At 45.8% G+C, this 21132-nt stretch overlaps 1 protein-coding gene across 1 annotated transcript; it reads left to right on the forward strand.

Moving 5' to 3' along the window:
• The first annotated feature begins 6297 nt into the window (after positions 1–6297).
• On the forward strand, positions 6298–17861 carry GAR1 (GAR1 ribonucleoprotein). Its single transcript, XM_048847641.2, has 7 exons — positions 6298–6411; positions 11212–11402; positions 11487–11641; positions 14414–14473; positions 15162–15285; positions 16254–16328; positions 16696–17861. Exons 2-7 carry the CDS (start codon positions 11222–11224, stop codon positions 16707–16709), a joined length of 609 nt encoding a protein of 202 aa, XP_048703598.1. The 5' UTR covers positions 6298–6411; positions 11212–11221; the 3' UTR covers positions 16710–17861.
• The last annotated feature ends 3271 nt before the right edge of the window (positions 17862–21132 follow it).

The raw sequence follows: 21132 nt of genomic DNA on the forward strand, positions 1-21132 counted from the left end.
TGAAAACAAAACCAGAGAAAGGCTATCCTCTAGCACAAGTTACCCCAATTCCAAAAAAACTGCAAATAACAGAATTATACACACACACACTTATACTCTCTTTATTTAAATAACACCTTGGTAGTCAGACAAAAAGACAGGCTTGATCATCAGATAACAGGTTAAAGAGTATTTAGATAAGTCAGATGTATTCAAATCAGCAGGGCCTGACAAAATTCACTCTAGGGTACTTAAGGAGCTAGCTGAAACAATCTCAGAACCATTAGTGATCTTTGAGAACTCATGGAGATGGGTGAGGTCCCAGAGGTCTGGAGTAGGGCAAACATAGTACCTAGCTTTAAAAAGAGGTACAAAGAGAACCTGGGAAATTATAGGCCAGGGTATGCCTACTTGAGCTACAGTCATACCCTATGATTGCACATAAACATAGCCTGAGTGATCACTGAACCCCAGACAGCTATTTGCTCTAGCATCCTAGGCTGGAACAGCAGCACTCTGGGGAGCTGTGTGTTGACTGATTCCTCCCTGTATTTCAAGGAAGTGCTGCAATTCGGACTACTTTTGGAACCCTCTGGTCACTTGGCCCTGACAACTGCCTCCTGTACACAAGGGTTACTTTGTATTACTAAAAGTCTAAAAGTTGGAGCTTTTGTTTTTCTGAGCAATTTGTGATGTAAATTCCAGCACTTGCATGTTTTATTGTGCATGAGGAAATGCTCAAGCCCCAGGAATTCTAATATATAAACCTAATGATTACAGCTGAAATGTGGTAGACTAGATAACTAGCAATGGGATATGGATCCTTTCATCTCTAGATCACCTATTTGAATCCAGCCTAGATCATTACCACTAGTGACTGTTTGGTTGCCTATGTGAAATGAATTGGAATCAGAACAGTTCTTAAAGGACAAGTGTCTAGGTCCCAAAAATTTCCATCGCAGCTTGCACTCTTGTTGGCAGTCTCAGCAATGACCATTGCACGAAGGGGATGGAGACTTACCCTCACTAAGAGAGATCCAAGTCAAGGTCTAAGGCTTGCAACACTGCTGCCCATTCTGACACAGAGAACTTCACTGTCCTGGGGTGTAATTAGGTACTCCTCATGGATGTTAAATACATTTAAAATTATTTCCCCCTCCACTCCTCAAAAAACCTAAAGGGTATGAGAGGCCTTTTGGTGTTTTCTTCTCATGATTCCTTTAAAGTTGTGGGTTAGGAGGCTGCAGAGAATGCAGGAGCCTTCAGAGCCCAGGGAACCCTGAGAAACATTACTTCCACCCCCATGCATCCCAGAAGCACTATTGTACTGTTCCTCTGATGCTTCTTCAGCAGCCATGTGTCCAGGAGTTACCTTCCCTATACAAAAAGAAAAGGAGTACTTGTGGCACCTCAGAGACTAACCAATCTATTTGAGCATGAGCTTTCGTGAGCTACAGCTCACTTCATCGGATGCACGGTACGCATCCGATGAAGTGAGCTGTAGCTCACGAAAGCTCATGCTCAAATAAATTGGTTAGTCTCTAAGGTGCCACAAGTACTCCTTTTCTTTTTGCGAATACAGACTAACACGGCTGTTACTCTGAAACCTTCCCTATACAGTTTGCAGTAGAAACCTTGAATGTGGACGCAGCATTTACTCCATCATAGATTTCTGCAAGAGTTTGGAGGGAAACATACTGAGGAAAGTGTCTGCTCCCCAGCTCCACTTCCTTTCTTCCCATACCCAAACCCCACACAGAAGGAATTTTGTGGGGCTGTAGGGAATTAGGGAGCATACTGTAGAATTGGCATTCCTCCTCTTTCATGTCCTCATTCTCTCGGGTTTTAATTCCCTCTGCTAGTGCAAATGTTGGAGAGCACAAAACATGAGTCCTTAATTTATTTCTGTCACACCCTGCATTGCAGATTAAGGACAGAATATTAGGCTTAACTTTGATTTAGTGAGGTTTTTTTTACAGTTTGCCTCCAAAAATATTGTAATTTAAATGAAGTAATGTTATATTAATATTAAATGACTTTATGTGTTGTAGTAATCTCTGGTGAAAACATTAATCTAAAGGCATTTCAAAATGCAGATTATTTACTTGGTTGACCAGAATTTAGTGAAGGAATTGCTGTAATTCATTGCATAGATGCTATAGAAAATAATAAGAAGAAATTAAACTCCCAAATCCTTCCATTATTTTGTCCAGCAGTATCATGAAATCAATATGCAATAAAAGTACTTTTACTTATAAAATGAGTTAGATAGATAACCAGTGAGTTAATACACAGAATTACTGCTACCGCATCAGTATTCTTGTTAGTGCCAGCTATCACTCAATTGATAAACATTTAAAATATGAGGAACTAAAATAACATAGTTAACTCTGCTAATTTATCACTCACTTCTGTATTTCTCAATCATTCCAAATACTAGGGAAAGATTGCAAAATCAGCTGAAGCATTTAAAAAGAGCAGAGGGAGGGAAAGGGCCAAAATATGCTTACATACACCTAAAGATATTCATAAAGAGTTCTTTAATGTTTATAATGATCTGTACAAATTGGAAACAAACCTTTCCATACATGCTTTGGATCTGTTTTTCAAAAAATTTACATTACCACAAATTACACCTGACCAATGTGGAAGACTTAATGCTCCCCTAATGGAAGTCAAGTTAATTGAGGAAATTAAGAAAATGAAAGTAGGGAAAGCCCCCAGCTGGATGGCTTCTCTGCCAAGTTCTATAGACGCTTCTTTGAACTCCCACTGTCAAGATGCTTGAACTGTTTAATGAGTCACTTCTGGAGACCACCTTTCCCTACACACAAGGGAAGCTCTATTATCGGTTATTACTAAACCAAGAAGATATACCTGTGCTCCAATGACAGGCCAATATCACTTATTAACAGTGATATCAAAATATTGGCAAAAGTTCTGGCAATGAAGGTTGTGGGCTGTGTCAGACACATTTATCAGAGGCTCTGATATAATTTTTTTCTTTAATCATACAAATGCAGCCCAAAGCTTATTCAAGTTTAAAGCAGGAATAGACAAAATATTGTACAACAGCTGTAGCTGTAGCTGAAAAAACCCAAGATCGTAGATGTCTCTAGAATTTCACAGTTCAAAGGGACTTCAGTGTGATACTGCTGGCATATATTGCAGGATCAGGGCCTTTATACAGATTCCCTTGCTACTTGTAAGGGTTTTTCAAACAGCAACGGGGGAACATGTTTTTAAAATCAGGGAAATGTGATTGTGCAATAACAAATATTAGGAGGCAGGGTCAGGGCAGAAATGTTGACCTCAAACTACTGGGTTAATATGATTGAGATTAATTAGATTTCTTTTTGAGGGTTCTAGAATTATAGAAATACAGGGTTGGATGGGACCTCAAACGATAATTTCATCCATCACCCAGGCTGAGGCAGGATTGAGTCCACCTAGACCAACTCTGTCAGGTGTCCGTCTGACCCGTTCTTAAAATCTACCCAGGTAACTTGTTCCACTGCTTAAGTTTTTCCTAATATCTACCTGAATCTCCCTTGCTGCAAACTACGCCAATTACTTTTTGTCCAACCCTTGGCAAACATGGAGAACAATTGATCACTGTTTTCTTTAAAACAACCTTTTACATATGTATGTTATGACATCCCCCTTCAGCCTTCTCTTATCTAGACTAAGAATACTCAATTCTTTCAACCTTTTCTCATAGATCATGTTTTCTAAACCTCATATCATTTCTGTTGCTCTGGACTCTCTCCAGTGTTACCTTTCTAAAAGTCTGGTGCTCAAAACAGGTCACAGGAGTCCATTTGAGGCCTCATCACTGCCTGGTAATGGCGGGACAATTACCTCCAGTGTCTTACTAAATGATACTTCTATTAATACACCCCAGAATGAAATTAGCCTCATTTGCAACAGCATCATACGGTTGTCTCAAACTCAGGACTTGTCTATCCTTACCGCACTGCAGCTGCGCTGCTGTAGCACTTAGTGAAGATGTTATCTATACTGACAGGAGACCTCCTCCCATCGGTGTAGGCTCTCCACCTCCCCGAGAGTCAGTAACTACGATGACGGGAGAAGCCCTCCCGTCGACACAGCGCTATCTACACCAGGAGTTAGGTGGGTGTTATGTGTAGGGTTGCCAACTGTCTAATCGCACAAACCCAAACACTCTTGCCCCACCCCCTGCCCCTTCGAGGCCCTGCCTCCTGCTCACTACAGCCCCCCTCCCTCCATCGCTTGCTCTCCCCCACCCTCACTCACTTTTACTGCGCTGGGGCAGGGGTGCGGGCTCTGGGCTGAGGCCAAGGGGTTTGGAGTGAGGGAGGGGGCTCCAGGCTGAGCCTGGGGCAGGAAGTTGGGTGCAGGAGGGAATGCGAGAGGGGGCTCAGGGCTGGGGCAGGTGGTTGGGGTGCGGGATGGTGTTCGGGTTCTGGGAGGAAGTTTGGGTGCAGGAGGGGCTCAGGGCTGGGGTAGGTGGTTGGGGTGCAGGAGAGGGCTCTGGGAGGGAGTTTGGGTGAGGGAGGGGGCTGGGGCAGGGGTTTGGGGTGCGGGAGGGGATTTGGGGTGCAGGCTCTGGTCAAGCGGCGATTACTTCGGGTGGCTCCTGGAAACAGCAGCATGTCCAGCAGCAGCTTCTATGCCCAGGGGCAGCCAGACCCCTGGCTGCAGGCACCGCCCCTACAGTTCCCATTGGCTGTTCCCATTACTGGCCAATGGGAGCTGTGGAGTCGACGCTCTGAACAGAGACCCCCCTGGGTGCGCCGCTGCTGGATATGCTGGCCGCTTCTGGGAGCAACGTGGAACCAGGGCAGGTAGGGAGCCTGCCTTAGCCCCACAGTGCCTCCAGACTTTTAGCAGCCTAAAATCTTCCGGATTGGCTTCAGTAGCCTTCAGGAGATGGAGCCCTATTCCAGGAGGGTTGGCAACCCTATTTATGTGTTGCTCAGGGGTATGGATTTTCCACACCCCTAAGCAATGTAGTTTTACTGACATAAATTTGTAGTGTAGACTAGTGCTTAGTTTGTGATTCACTATAATCCCCAGATCCTTTTCTGCAGTACTAGTGGCTGGTAGCTATTCCCCATTTTGTAGCTGTGCATTCGTTTTGTTTTGTAGCACTTTAAACTTGCCTTTACTGAATTTCATCATATTGATTTCAGACCAATTCTCCAATTTATCAAGATCATTCGGAATTCTAACAGTGTCCTCCACACTCCTCCTCCCAGCTTGGTGTCATCCACAACTTTTATAAGCATGCTCTTCATGCCATCATCCAAGTCGCTAAAGAAACCACCAAACAGTATCAGCCCCAGCCAGGACAGCCCCCCGAGGCACCCCAGTAGATGCAGCCAGCCAGGACAGCCCCCCGAGGCACCCCAGTAGATGCAGCCAGCCAGGACAGCCCCCCGAGGCACCCCAGTAGATGCAGCCAGCCAGGACAGCCCCCCGAGGCACCCCAGTAGATGCAGCCAGCCAGGACAGCCCCCCCCCGAGGTACCCCAGTAGATGCAGCCAGCCAGGACAGCCCCCCCCCCGAGGCACCCCAGTAGATGCAGCCAGCCAGGACAGCCCCCCGAGGCACGCCAGTAGATGCAGCCACCCATTCTGCAAGTAAACCACTCAGTACAGTTCTGCACCCCCAACAGTGACTCCCTCTAGTCTCCCGAGTTTGCTCATGATACAGTCGAGTGGGACAGCGTCTAAAGCCTTGAAGTGTGGTTTGACGCGTGGTGTCACCCATCTGCTGGGCCGGGCCCGTCCATTCGATTCGTAGCGCATCTGGCAGGCTGGCCACGGCCCCCGCCTGCGCCCCCCATCAGTCTAGAGCAGGGCACAGCAGCTACACCTGGGCGGCCCGTGCGCAGGTGGGCGACCCCAGCCCGCTCAGGGAGCCTGGCGCCCTGCTGGCAGCACGCGCTGAGCAGGGCAAGCAACAGCCTGAGAGCGCGCGGGGCGGGGGGGCGTGCTAGGATTGGCGAGGGAAGAAGGAAATGCCGGCACCATCCTCCTGCGCATGCGCCTCCCTACTCTTCGCGCCTCCGTGTCGCCACTGAGGAGGAAATTCTTCCTCTGGGCGCTACTCTCAGCCGAGGGGGCGGGGACGCGAAGGAAGGAGGCTTTCTTTCATTGGTCCCGCAGCAGCGCTCAGCCGGCCCCCGTTTCAGGAGTGCTGCGCCGGCTTGCCGCGGCCCCCAGACTGTCGTAAACATGTTAACTGACGCAAAAGCAAATCCGCGTTGGTAAAAAACGGCCTTTGCTTTACGGCAAATTCCTCTGTCCGCCTCTGGGATTGGCTGAGGAAGAGGCGCGGGCGACCCGAGGCGCGCGCCCGTGCTCGGTCGCGGTTTGTTGACGACATCGGTAGCGGCCGGCTGGCCGGCCTGTGTAGGGAGCCACGTGGGGCGCTTGTAGTGGGTGAGTGAGGGGTACTCGCACTGGGGGCTGCCGCTACTTTCTCCTAGTTGGCTGCGTTGCTCGGGGGGTCGAAGCTTCCGGCTCTTTGAATAACTGGGTTAACGGTCTCTTCAGAACGAAATACTGACTGCCCCGGTCTCTGGGCTGGGTCCCATCGCACCTCAGAGCCCCCCCCCCCCCTTCCCCCGGTCTCTGGGCTGGGTCCCATCGCACCTCAGAGCCCCCCCTTCCTTTCCCCGGTCTCTGGGCTGGGTCCCATCGCACCTCAGAGCCCCCCCTTCCTTCCCCCGGTCTCTGGGCTGGGTCCCATCGCACCTCAGAGCCCCCCCCCCCTTCCTTCCCCCGGTCTCTGGGCTGGGTCCCATCGCACCTCAGAGCCCCCCCCCCCTTCCTTTCCCCGGTCTCTGGGCTGGGTCCCATCGCACCTCAGAGCCCCCCCCCCCCCTTCCCCCGGTCTCTGGGCTGGGTCCCATCGCACCTCAGAGCCCCCCCTTCCTTTCCCCGGTCTCTGGGCTGGGTCCCATTGCACCTCAGAGCCCCCCTCCCCCTTCCCCCGGTCTCTAGGCTGGGTCCCATCGCACCTCAGAGCCCCTCCCCCTTCCCCCGGTCTCTGGGCTGGGTCCCATCGCACCTCAGAGCCCCCCCCCTTCACCCGGTCTCTGGGCTGGGTCCCATCGCACCTCAGAGCCCCCCCCCTTCCTTTCCCCGGTCTCTGGGCTGGGTCCCATCGCACCTCAGAGCCCCCCCCCTTCCTTTCCCCGGTCTCTGGGCTGGGTCCCATCGCACCTCAGAGCCCCCCCCCCTTCCTTTCCCCGGTCTCTGGGCTGGGTCCCATCGCACCTCAGAGCCCCCCCTTCCTTCCCCCGGTCTCTGGGCTGGGTCCCATCGCACCTCAGAGCCCCCCCCCCTTCCTTTCCCCGGTCTCTGGGCTGGGTCCCATCGCACCTCAGAGCCCCCGCTGCCCCGGTCTCTGGGCTGGATCCCATCGCACCTCAGAGCCCCCCCCCCCTTCCCCCGGTCTCTGGGCTGGGTCCCATCGCACCTCAGAGCCCCTCCCCCTTCCCCCGGTCTCTGGGCTGGGTCCCATCGCACCTCAGAGCCCCCCCTTCCTTTCCCCGGTCTCTGGGCTGGGTCCCATCGCACCTCAGAGCCCCCCCCCCTTCCCCCGGTCTCTGGGCTGGGTCCCATCGCACCTCAGAGCCCCCCCTTCCTTTTCCCCGGTCTCTGGGCTGGGTCCCATCGTACCTCAGAGCCCCCCCCCCTTCCCCCGGTCTCTGGGCTGGGTCCCATCGCACCTCAGAGCCCCCCCTTCCTTTCCCCGGTCTCTGGGCTGGGTCCCATCGCACCTCAGAGCCCCCCCCCCTTCCTTTCCCTGGTCTCTGGGCTGGGTCCCATCGCACCTCAGAGCCCCCCCCTTCCCCCGGTCTCTGGGCTGGGTCCCATCGTACCTCAGAGCCCCCCCCCCCCTTCCCTCGGTCTCTGGGCTGGGTCCCATCGCACCTCAGAGCCCCCCCTTCCTTTCCCCGGTCTCTGGGCTGGGTCCCATCGCACCTCAGAGCCCCCCCCCCCTTCCTTTCCCCGGTCTCTGGGCTGGGTCCCATCGCACCTCAGAGCCCCCCCCCCTTCCCCCGGTCTCTGGGCTGGGTCCCATCGTACCTCAGAGCCCCCCCCCCTTCCCCCGGTCTCTGGGCTGGGTCCCATCGTACCTCAGAGCCCCCCCCCCCCTTCCCCCGGTCTCTGGGCTGGGTCCCATCGTACCTCAGAGCCCCCCCCCCCTTCCCCCGGTCTCTGGGCTGGGTCCCATCGTACCTCAGAGCCCCCCCCCTTCCTTTCCCCGGTCTCTGGGCTGGGTCCCATCGCACCTCAGAGCCCCCGCTGCCCCGGTCTCTGGGCTGGATCCCATCGCACCTCAGAGCCCCCCCCCCTTCCCCCGGTCTCTGGGCTGGGTCCCATCGCACCTCAGAGCCCCCCCTTCCTTTTCCCCGGTCTCTGGGCTGGGTCCCATCGTACCTCAGAGCCCCCCCCCCTTCCCCCGGTCTCTGGGCTGGGTCCCATCGCACCTCAGAGCCCCCCCTTCCTTTCCCCGGTCTCTGGGCTGGGTCCCATCGCACCTCAGAGCCCCCCCCCCCCTTCCTTTCCCCGGTCTCTGGGCTGGGTCCCATCGCACCTCAGAGCCCCCCCCTTCCCCCGGTCTCTGGGCTGGGTCCCATCGTACCTCAGAGCCCCCCCCCCTTCCCCCGGTCTCTGGGCTGGGTCCCATCGTACCTCAGAGCCCCCCCCCTTCCCCCAGTCTCTGGGCTGGGTCCCATCGCACCTCAGAGCCCCCGCTGCCCCGGTCTCTGGGCTGGGTCCCATCGTACCTCAGAGCCCCCCCCCCCTTCCCCCGGTCTCTGGGCTGGGTCCCATCGCACCTCAGAGCTCCCCTTCCACCGGTGGGTTCCATTCAATGTCAGAGGTCCTTCCCCCCCAGGCCTGAGGCTACTGCCTGCAATTAATCCTCTCTGAGCCCATTCACCTTCACCTGGTGCTGCTGTGACGGGCCATCGCTGGGCTTATGCCCCAGCATTGAGGTGGGCAGCCACATGCGAACTGCTCACCTTCTCTCTCCACCTGCTGTGGGGTGTGGCTGCAGATTCCTGCCCCCTCATCACTGGCCTGGTGTTGGGGAGAGTCAGAGAGAGAACCCAGCAGTGCTGGGACCAGGCCCCGTGTGTGGCCAGGCCATGCTGTGCCCCGTGCCTCAGCTGGCGCTGTTGGCCGGGTCCCGTGTGCGTCTGACAAAGGGATGTGCTGATCAGTAAACGCAGAACCCACACTAAGCATAGGCAGACTGAGCAATTGCTTAGGGCCCCGAGCACCTCAAGGGGGCCCCAATTCAACTTTTATTATAACAACTTTTCTGTTTTAGTATTGAAGGGGGCACAAATATTCCTGCTGCAGGCCTCCAATGGGTTCTGAGTAAAACCCATCGTCTGTGTTACTAATAATGCCTCAGCCCGGCAGGTTTCAGGTTCACATGAGAAGCCTGCAGTGTGGAATATGCTGAAGTCATGTCGGGCTTTGTCTGTGCCAGGGAAAGGTGTCCCAACTCCACTCAGCTAACTTGTGTACAATCCTAATACAGACAAGGCAGTTTGTAGTTTTCTCCTGAGTTAGCACATCAAGATAATCTCTAGGCTACCGCTGTCTCTAAGCCTTCTAAGGGTATGTCTGTACTGCAATTAAAAACCTGTGACTGGCCCATGCCAACTGACGTTGGCTCATGGGGCTGTTTAAGTGCAGTGTAGACGTTCAGGTTTGGGCTGGAGCCTGGGCTCTAGGACGCTGTGAGGTGGGAGGGTCTCAGAGCTCCAAACACCTACACCGCAGTTAAACAGTCCCTTAGCTTGAGTCCCATGATCCTGAGTCAGCTGGCATGGGCCAACTGTGGGTGTCTGATTGCAGTGTAGACTTACCCGAAGGGTACGGCTACACTGCAGTAAAACCCCTGCAGCAATGGACTTCAGAGCCTGGGCTCCAGCCTGAGCTCAAATGTCTGTATTCAGTTTTATAGTCCCACAAGCCCGAATCAGCTGACATGGGCCAGCCGCAGGTGTTCTATTGTAGATGTACCCTAAAGGTAAGTTTTCACTGCAATGAAAGACCCGTGGCAGCAAGTTTCAGAGCCTGGGTCAACTGACCCGAGCTCATGGTGGGGGGCTAAAAATAGCAGCATAGGTGCTTGGGTTGAAGCCCAGTTCTGAGACCTCACAACCCAAGCCCAAATGTTCACACTGCTCTTTTTTAGCCCTGCAGCCCAAGCCTGAGTCAGTGGACCCGGGCTCTGAAACTTGCTGGTGCATGTCTTTTATTGCAGTGTAGACATATCCTAATTCGTTCTGCCTACTCAGATGAAAACTACAAATTGACTCATCTCCACTAGGATTTTACCTAGATTGGCAAGGTAGATGAAATATTTGGTCTCTGTGTACCCTTACTTAGCCTGCAGCAATACTGGGAGTAAATAAGATTCATTTTGGAGACGTTCAGGATAAAAAATTCAAATGTATGCTAAATCGTGCTTGTTTCGTGGCAATCATTAATTTGTGTCATAGCTGAAATCTGTTGCAGTGTCCAGTCATAGAAAAAGAAGGGGGAGAAGTTTGTCATACAGCACTGTGTGTGTAAAAAGTACCAGTCTAAAATCCTTCCTTTCCCTTCTGCTTCTATGAATGGACTTTGTGGTAGCTTTAATTTTAGATGGAATCTTGAATTGATCAATGAACATATATTTCAGTTAAGAGCCAAATCAATAAGCGTTAAATCAGCAAACGAAGTTGTATGGTACTCTGGGGTCTCAGCTAACTTGAAAACCTGGATTTGTGCTGGAAATGGCCCAACTTAATTATCATACACATTGTAAGGAGAGTGATCACTTTAGATAAGCTATTACCAACAGGAGAGTGGGTTGGGGGGGGAGGGGAGAAAACCTGGATTTGTGCTGGAAATGGCCCACCTTGGTTATCATACCCATTGTAAGGAGAGTGATCACTTTAGATAAGCTATTACCAGCAGGAGAGTGGGGTGGAGGGAGGTATTTTTTCATGCTTTGTGTGTATAAAAAGATCTTTTACACTTTCCACAGTTATGCATCCGATGAAGTGAGCTGTAGCTCACGAAAGCTTATGCTCAAATAAATTGGTTAGTCTCTAAGGTGCCACAAGTACTCCTTTTCTTTTTGGAAACTTAGTAAGTTATGAAGTGCCCTTGACCATTGCTTTTTAATTGACTGATTTTTTCCCCTTTCCTCTCCCCATTTAGCAGGTAGAAAATGTCTTTTAGAGGCAGAGGAGGAGGCGGAGGTGGCTTCAATCGTGGTGGCGGAGGTGGCTTCAATCGTGGTGGACGAGGTGGCTTCAATCGTGGTGGACGAGGTGGCTTTGGGCGTGGAAGGGGTGGACGTGGAGGCTTCAACAGAGGATATGACCAAGGACCTCCTGAAAGTGTAGTTAGTAAGTTATCTCGAGAGATTGTATTCATTTTCATTTGGAATGAATGTTCCAGTTTTCAGTACATCTTTTTTTTCCTTACTGCAGTATTGGGAGAGTTCATGCATCCTTGTGAAGATGACATTGTTTGTAAATGCACAACAGAAGAAAACAGAGTGCCTTATTTCAATGCACCAGTTTACTTGGATAATAAAGAACAGATTGGCAAAGTGGATGAAATATTTGGACAGCTAAGAGACTTTGTATCCTTCAAAAGTAGATTGTTCTGGATATTTGTGGTAAAGCCAATTACTGAAGAGAGTTGCTCTGCCATTTGAAAATAGCATAGGACATGTGTACACGAGAATGTTTACTAGTCAAAGTGATATGCCAATGTAGTATGGACGCTTATTTTGGTACAATGACGGCTTTTTTTGGTTTACCTTAAACTGATCGCCAAACAGCTGCACCCAGACCCCCAGCCCACCAAGGCCCACTCCCCCAGCATCTAGATCCCCTGCTAAGACCCCCACACCCAGACTCTTCTGCTGAGTCCCAACAACCTTTACCTGGAAACCCCTGCAGAGTCCCGTTGCCCCTGCACCTGGAACGCCCCCAACAATCCTCTGTGCATCCAGAATCCCCCCACACCTAGACCCTCCACTGAGCTGCCTGCGCCTAGATTGTCCCACACAGAATATTCTCACCCCACACCTGGATCCCCTCCACACTTGGATCCTGCTTGGTTGAGCCTACCTGCCTCACACATGGTACACCTGGTGCACCCTGGGGCAGGCCCAGGCTTTGTGCTGTGTCAGAGTCGGGTGCAGCCTCACCACTGAGTCTGTGTTGGGGGGAGTATGGGGAGCTGAAGGGTGAGCTTCCACCTTTGTGCAGCCAGTGGCCTGTGCTCCCCCCTGCCATGCTGGAGCCTCTGCATTTATTTTATTTATTTTTTTGGGGGGGGGGGGGTGAGAAAACCTGGATTTGTGCTGGAAATGGCCCACCTTGATTTTCATACACATTGTAAAGAGAGTGGTCACTTTGGATGGGCTATTACCAGCAGGAAAGTGAGTTTGTGTGGAGGGGGCGGAGGGTGAGAAAACCTGGATTTGTGCTGGAAATGGCCCAACTTGATTATCATACATATTTAGATAAGCTGTTACCAGCAGGAGAGTGGGGTGGGAGGAGGTATTGTTTCATGGTCTCTGTGTATATAATGTCTTCTGCAGTTTCCACAGTATGCATCCGATGAAGTGAGCTGTAGCTCACGAAAGCGCATGCTCAAATAAATTGGTTAGTCTCTAAGGTGCCACAAGTACTCCTTTTCTTTTTGCATTTATTTATTGACAAACAAAACATGCAGAATTTTAAAATATGGTGCACAGAATTTTTAATCTTTTTGGCACAGAATGCCCTCAGGAATAGATATTGTTTTTGGAGGGTCCTTACATTACTTAGTATTTTTCCTTTTACTATGAACCACAAGAATGGCATTTTCCATTTATAAAACTCGACTACTGTTTATAAGTCTGGGTCATCTCAACTTTCTGTGAAAACTTGTGTATGAATCTACTGAAGGGCATGCTGCAGGAGGAGCAGAGATGGTGTATCCACATGGGCAGCAGAGAATCTATAATATCTTAAAACAGACTAACTTTATGACTGTAGTGATAGAACAAGACAGGCAGGCAGTGGGGTTTTTGCAAATATAGTTTGTTTGGATAGTTCATTTCTTTAAGTGGAGTCCACTGTGCTGGGTATTGGTAATAGGATTGAATCATCCTAGTTATCAGCTCTTAAAAAAACTCAACCCATTCCATTTCCATCTCACCCCACAAAAAACTGCCACCAGCACTCAGTACTGGAATATCTGAACTTGAAACACGGGTGGTATTGAGGATTAAGTTTGGGTTTTGAAAGTCAGGATCTTTTTCCACCATGTGTGACTTTGGGCAAGTTGGTTGACTTTCATTTCTCATTTTCTCCATATCGTTTTTTATAAAGGTGGTATTTACTTACTTTATAGGTCAGGTGTAAAGGCTCACTGGATGTTTAATCTGCTTTAAAGATGTTTAATAATGCATTAATTTGTTCATTAATGCAAGTGTATTAAACAAATACTAACCTACGTATGGATGAAAATACTGTGTTTAATAAGTTACACCAGCATACATTTTAGACATTAATGTGGTATTCCAAATGGTGGTGACTCTGGATTGTGTGTGGGTTATGACTTTGTTTTGCTGCTTTTTTCACTTTACTGTTGATGGTATTCATAATGAATTTAAAGTGGGGTTGGTAGACAGAAGCAGAAACCTACAAAGCAAGTTAATAGATTTGTCTCCTTTTTAGTTTTACTGCTAAATTTTCTCCCTCCTTTTTTGTCACTTACCATAGATGGTTGAAGTTAGGCTCCTAAGTCCATATTTAGGTACCTAACTGAGTGTCCTGGTTTTTCCAACATGCATACCTCCTAGCAGTTCTCACTCAGTGACTTTATTGGGAACTGGAGTGTTGAGTATATTTGAAAATCAGGATACTTAAGTTTATAGGTCCCTGTTTAGTGCCTAATTTTTGGCACTCTGTTTTGAGAATGTTGGCCTTAATGTATTAACTCATGAAACACTTAAAATCTGCAGCTCATTACTTTTTCATTGTCTCAGTCTTTGATTGTCAAGACGCCAGAGATAATTGAAGCCTAGTCTCTTCCCCTGCCAAATGTGTGGTTATGCAGATTACTATTACCATTTTGCCTTCCTCCCGTTGGTGTGTTTCTGAGTTTCTTCCTTCTGTATTAAGGTTTAACCATGCCCACAAAATGCTGTCAAATGCACAAAGTAAACTGAAAAGAATAGAAATATGTCTCTAATCTTTCACTTATAGTAATCATGAGTGTAACAGTAAAGAAAAAAATCAGCTGGCTGTGATTTAAATTGATAACCTCATTTTTAGAATACCAACATCTGTCTGTTTATACTGAGAATTATAAATGCAGTTAAGTTACCTTTTATGTTCCTTAAACAAACTAACAGTATTTTTCAGTTAAACTGTCAGAGAACATGAAGGCTTCTTCCTTTAAAAAATTACAAAAGGTGGGTATCTTAATTGCATAAAATTATGCTGATATATTCAATGAGAGAAGAAAATATAACCTTATGAAGAATTTCCAAATAAACCTTTATATAATCTGAATTTCCTATCACCACATAATCTAAAAATACATTCATAATTGAAGTGAAAAACACTAGAGTGCATGTTTAATTGGGACCTTATGAAATGCATATGCAGTAAACAACTATTTTTATGTTGTGCATTGGTTTAATATACATTTAATCTCATTAGGAATTTACTCTCTTTTTTACATGACATTCTAACCAAAAATCTTTAATCTGTTTATTTCTGTAGTTATTAGTTCTCTGTTAACATTGATAGTTAAGTGGCTTATCAGAATTTGTGTTCATTTATGTTTCCTGTCTGCTCTCACGTACACTTTTTTAACTACCTCTTTTTAAAAAAAATCGGTGCCTTTGCAAAATCTACTCTTTTAACCACAAATCTTAATCTGGTTACAGAAATAATTTTATGATGTTGACACAAACTACATTTTTAAAAGTTTTGGGCATTTGATGTCCCTCTTTGCAAAGAAGACTTTAAAAATGTTGATGACATAAAGAAAAAATAAGCCAAAATTCTGCATGTATAGAAGAGAGGGAGGAAGGTGGTGAATATTGCACTCATGTTATGCTCTTCCTGAAGCCTAACAGCAGTTATCTCCTGCAGTTTTATATTGACCCAGCAAAGTTATTGCCGTTGCAAAGGTTTCTGCCTAGGCCTCCAGGTGAGAAAGGCGCTCCAAGAGGAGGTGGTAGAGGAGGACGTGGAAGAGGAGGCGGTAGAGGTGGTGGTAAGTGTCTATTTAAAAAAAAATTTAAAAAAAAATTGTCAGATTTTTTTGTTAAAACCTACAGCCAAGCAAGCACTCATGTGAATTGTTGTATTTCATTAGTATATTTTTAAAGAAATACACGTTTTATACATACTTTTATTTGAGACCACAATGAAAGCTCGTGAAGTATGGCTTATTGGAGAAATAAAGGCACAAGATTACGAAAAAGAAAACTTGGTGAATACCAGCGATAATTTTCCAGTGGTAAAATCTATTAGATGACGAAATATACTCCCAAAGTTAATGGCAAAAGCCCCATTTCACGACACATTTAAAATCTATGTTGGACAAAATACTTCAATATAGTGTCTGGTAAACTGTTTTGGGGTGTGGGCTTGGATGACCTGCTAGATCTCTTCCATCTCTTATTACATTTAACTTCATCGTGGTAGCTGCTCCACAAATAAGGTCAAAGCTAGGCCTCTGCTTAAAAGACTGATTTTTCTCTTGACATGCATCTGTACACACAAACACCTAACTTCCCAAAAAAGAAAAATTTGCTCTGAAACTTTATTTTGCATCTCCTCCAAGAGTAGATAGTTTCTGAGAAGTTTCATGTAAAACATCAGTTTCAAAGTTATAGTGTCTTGAAAACTTTACCGGTTTACTTTAAAAAAAAAAAAAAAAAAACTAGCATGTTTTGGCTCTCTATTTGTCCAAAATGGCTTGGTATAGAAACTCCAAATATGTTTTGTTTTTGATATGCCTTCTGGTATTTTGAAATGGCTTCTGGTATTTTGGGACAGGAGTTGCGGTGGCTCATGGAGAAGGGGACTGGTGTGAACACTAAACCTTGCTTGTCTTAACAGTTATTTTTGTTTCATTTTCTCATATAGAGGATGTTTGTGCAGTAACTTGTTACATTCATAGTACAGAACAGACTTGCGAACTAACTTCTGAAAACTTATTTCCTTGCCTTCTTGCAGGTGGCTTCAGAGGAGGAAGAGGTGGTGGAGGCTTCAGAGGAGGAAGAGGTGGAGGTGGTGGCCGTGGTTTCAGGGGTAAGAGTGCTGTTTAATTTCAGGGTGTTTTTAAAAGAGAATTTCAGGACACATAAAAGTTATTGAATACTTGATTCACTTTAATTTTTCTGCCATCAGTCTTGTAAAGAAGCACACATTTCTACTAGTTTTATGCAAAAAGTTACCTGTGTGGTAGTTTCTGCACTTCACAACAGATTCTCTAGTCCAAGTTCAGTTTTCTGTATTTCCATGTAAGACCAAAACTAACTTGAGCAAAAATGGGGCATAAGAATGGATACCGCTCTAGTTGGCTTCTCAGTGTAGTACTTTGTGCAGTATTTGTGCATTTCAGACATTTGCTTCAGGGTATGAATTTTTTAATGTACACTTTTCTCTTTCAAAACAGGTAAAGGACGTTAAAAAGTGGAGATATTGGCATCTAACTGCTGAATTTTCTAGTGGACCTGAAAAGTAAAAATTTGTTTTTAAAGCAATCAGAGTAACTAAATGTATTGCCAACCTTAATTGTTACAACTAATGGATACGTATCCACACATGAAGAGGACGTGTTCCCTGATGAAGAATTGGAGGCAGCTCTTTATTCCTCACTTGAAATATACTTGAACGTTTTTTAATTATCGAAGCAGACTTTAAATTTTATGGTTTTAGATTCTTCATTTCTGACAGTCTATTTTAGTTAGTGCTTGACTTCATGTTGAAGTTGAAAGTATACGATCCACTGAAGAAGTAAAAAAGAAGCTGCAGATTCTCTAAGGGCACAGATATGAATCTGTGTTACACATGGCTGATGTCTTGTTCTCCCTATCTTTTTATTGTTGCATTTGTTATGCTCTGTATCTTGCACATACCGCGCTTAATTTTTTCTCTTGTTTACTCTTTTGGAATATTTTCAATGATTAACAGAGTCTAAAAGACAAATATTTCAACATTTGTCTTTTTAAAAAATTGAAAATTTGTATAAAATGCACCATGCAAGAAAAGTGCAGAATGCTTTTTAGTAAAAAAAAAAAAGTAAAGTAAAAAGTAAAGAATGCTTAATACACTTTCCTGAATAAATCTTAATTAAAAGTAAAAATGGGCCTGTAACTTTTGGGAAAGTCCAGGTTGTTACTACCATGTACTTCTATAGGCCACCTCAGTCTTCATCCCAGATTACGTGGAATAATGAAATGGTGTGAAGCGTTAGTCCCTTACAGGTGTGCTGTAAGACAAGTGTTGCAGTAAGGATTCCACAAACTGCTGGCGTGTGTTTGTCCTATGGATCTGGGTTTTGGCAGGCTTGTCCAATGAGGTGCATTGTGGGATGGGTGGAATGCTAATAACTACGGTGGCTCTTCAGAATTTGGGTGGGGGGACAATCTGTACTCTGCAGGCAAATGTGAAAGAAGATTTTTGTAAAACCTTCTTATCAATCAGCAGGGGAAGCTGTTGGTAATATCATTTATACCATGTACTGGGACATTTTATAAGAGGTGTACAAAATAAAGTGGAAATATATGTTTTGTGTAGTGTTCTCAATGTGGAAGAAAATAAACTTTGGAGTGGAACATACCTTTATATTCTCATTAATATTAAGCTCATTTTATTGTGAATATATTTTAACATGTTCACCCTTGGTAAAATATTTATTTTTCAGTCCTTGCCGTACTTGGTGAATTATTATTTGTATTACCATAGCCCCTTGCAGCTTTAGTCATGGACTTGGAATTCACTGTACTATGCACCGTACAAACACAGAACAAAAAAACCCAGTTTCTGCCCCAAGAAGCTTACAATCTAAGTATAATAGATGGGTACAGACAGATGGGAGAGTATAAAGTAAAATTCTGGTAGTTGCGTTTTATGGGAGGAAACTGTGTCTACTTGTTCAAGCACAGGAGCTCTTGGATTCAGGAGGTAGAAATTTTCTTCCTGGTTTTGCTACAGACTTGCTGTTAAACCTTAAACTAATCACTTAAACCGAGATTTTAAATGTCTTTAGTTAGTGTTCTGTTAAGTGTAAATTGAGTCTCCATGTTTAGTTCAGTTCTTTGCTTATCTGTTGTCATTAACAGTCATGATTTAGATATCTATATGCTGGATACAGGTGGAGATATTCTTACTGATGCCACTAATGACTCTTGGATAACAACAAAAACTTTCCATTGGTCTTAACCAAACTGGATCCAATGAAGTGAAAGGTTCCATCTCTTGTAGTCACAAAGCATGACCCCTATCTTGTGTTGCATTACTCATACAGTCCAACAGACAGGCTTGGTATTTTATGGACAAGAAAGATGTGCTATGGCAAAGGATGTTACAATTTTAGATTATATTTAACATACCAAAGACTGACAAAGTGAGAGGATGAAAATGAACATGGGACGATTACTGTTACGTATGCATAATCTTTGGTCCCCTGTCATTTTTTAACAAGGGGAACATTTGCAAAGGCACAAAGAGTGGTCAGGCACTCACCTCCTATTGATGCTCAAAGAGAGGTTGGGTGCTTAACTGCCCTTTTTGCCTTTGCAAATCTGCCCTTACTATAATTTGGGAATAGTGTCCCGAGTAAGGGCTGGAGTGGAGGACAGTGATGGAAGTGTAAATGTTTTGAGAAGGATTTGAAGACTAGTGCTCAGACTGGGAGGATGTTCTAGGAATGGAATGCAAGAGAGTGAGTAGTTGCTTGTGGAAAAGTCAAATTTGCATGCATAGCACACACAAAGGAAGGGAGGCGATTAGATGTGAGGCAGAGCTATGTATAGCCTTGAAAGGTAGGATGGAGTGTTGAACGTGATACTGTGGGGAAAATAAAATCCATTGTAAACTTGAGGGTGGGGTGGTGCCTGGTGATAGAGCAGTGGTGAGAAAGGTGATCTTGGAGATTAAGGGTGAATAGAAGAGTCAGGATGCCAGAGAAGAGAGTTTGATGTTTTTGTTACAGTTGTGTTAAGTCTTTTTGTCCAGCTCAGATCTTCAGCTATCTGAAACCTACAGATAGTCTAGGATGGAAACAAGCACTATAGATATTGTATCCTTTTAAGCTGAATGAAGAGTCTGAGAATAACTCAGAGCAGAACTCACTAGCATCAAACAACTCATTTTCTAGTGGTTCCACATACTAGTGAAACTATACAGAGTAATTCACAGACAAGCTGTAAAACTTTTTATAGGTAAAAGTTGTTACAAGCCAATTGTGAGTAGCAAAAAGCAGCCATTAAAAGGGCAGGAAATTTTAGAGTAAGCTTACAAGAAACCCAAACACTTGAAAATATGCAAATTCACAGTTAAGGTACCCACACTACCTTAATATTGATTCTGGACAATTTCAGTATCCCATCTTTTCTGAGACTCTTGCATTTTTTTTGTAAGATGCTGGTTTTGGATGTCAACTTTTTCTAAGACCTTTTGAGAAGGCTCCAGCCTATGGCTTAAACAGCTAATGAACTTGTAGGTTCACAAGTGGGATAAAAAATGTGTACCTGAGCACTGGCTTTTCCTCCTTCATATCTCCATTGTTGGTTACATCTAATGCCACTGGATCAGCATTAGAAGGCTCAATCCACTGCCTACCAGAGTACTGAGCACCCTCTGCAACCTTGCATGACTGGGCCCTTACAGAGTGGGGAATGATTGCCTTCAGTGAGCTATTTGTGTTCAGAAATTTTTTAAATAACATTTTCTGGGGAGTGGCTTTGACATTTAGTAAGGCTAGATGTGGCATAATCGCTACAAGACTAAATCATTCTAGTTCTTGTCACAGGTAACACTATTTCTTATTGACTGATAAAAGTAGTCATGCCAAGAGGCAAAATGCTAAGTATTTATATATTTAAGGTAGTTTGGTAAATTAATTGTGCATTTCCATATGCACATCCAAATATTTGGGTTAATTATATGCTTTAATTCTAAATTTCTTGCTTTGTTTTTTTTATTTTGTTTTGCCAACTGCAGTGTTCTTATAAGAATTTTTATCCCTAAGTTAATGACAGATATTCTTAGTCTTAATTTAATTTTGACATTTTTTGGCTGAGAATTTCCTTACTTTAAAAAAAAATCCTAAATTTGGGAATATAAGGTATCTAAAACAATAGGATACCTCTGTGATATTTAGCTGGTTGCACAGATCAGAAAACTGCAATTTTTCTGATAACATGCAAACTTTTATACCTAGTCTTCATTAGCCATTACCTGCGTTTGAAATTCAGTTTAGAATGGAAATAGTTGTGGCCTGTTTTTCATAGGTGCTAACCTCTCTCGACTTACATGGAATTTACAGGAGCTATAGAACTTCTGAAAATTGTGCCAAATCATGTAGGCAAAGAACAGATTTCAACCAGACATCCATATTCATGGAGGAGAAACATTTTATGGTTCGGTCTTGTAAAATAAAGCATGGTGCTGAGAGAGCAGTTTCATGGCCAAGACAACATCATCCCTTCTCTCCTCACAGACTCTTCCACCCTGCCCCCATTCCAAAGACCGACTCAAGTGCTCTTGTGGCAAAGAAGTACAAGTACTACCTGCAATGTGAGAACTTACACAAGTGAATGCAGATCTCTAGTCCTAACAGAAGAGATGGGGCTAACTCACAGACTTACCCAGGATCTTCTGTAGTATGTGCTCAGCAGTCTAAAAGCAAAGCCAAAAAGACTTTTATGAGGGGAAAGCGGCGGCACACCTCTTACTTTACAACTTGTAATCATTTTTTGTACTGAGAAAAATTGCAGTATGTAAGCTCTCTGGGGACGGAGGGTCACTCACTGTACAGCATCTAGCACAATGGGACCCCAAATTGGTTGGTGTCTCAGTGCTACTATAATGTAGATGTCAAATGATA

This window comes from Caretta caretta, chromosome 4 (assembly GCF_965140235.1).
Source record: "Caretta caretta isolate rCarCar2 chromosome 4, rCarCar1.hap1, whole genome shotgun sequence".
NCBI lineage: Eukaryota > Metazoa > Chordata > Testudines > Cheloniidae > Caretta > Caretta caretta.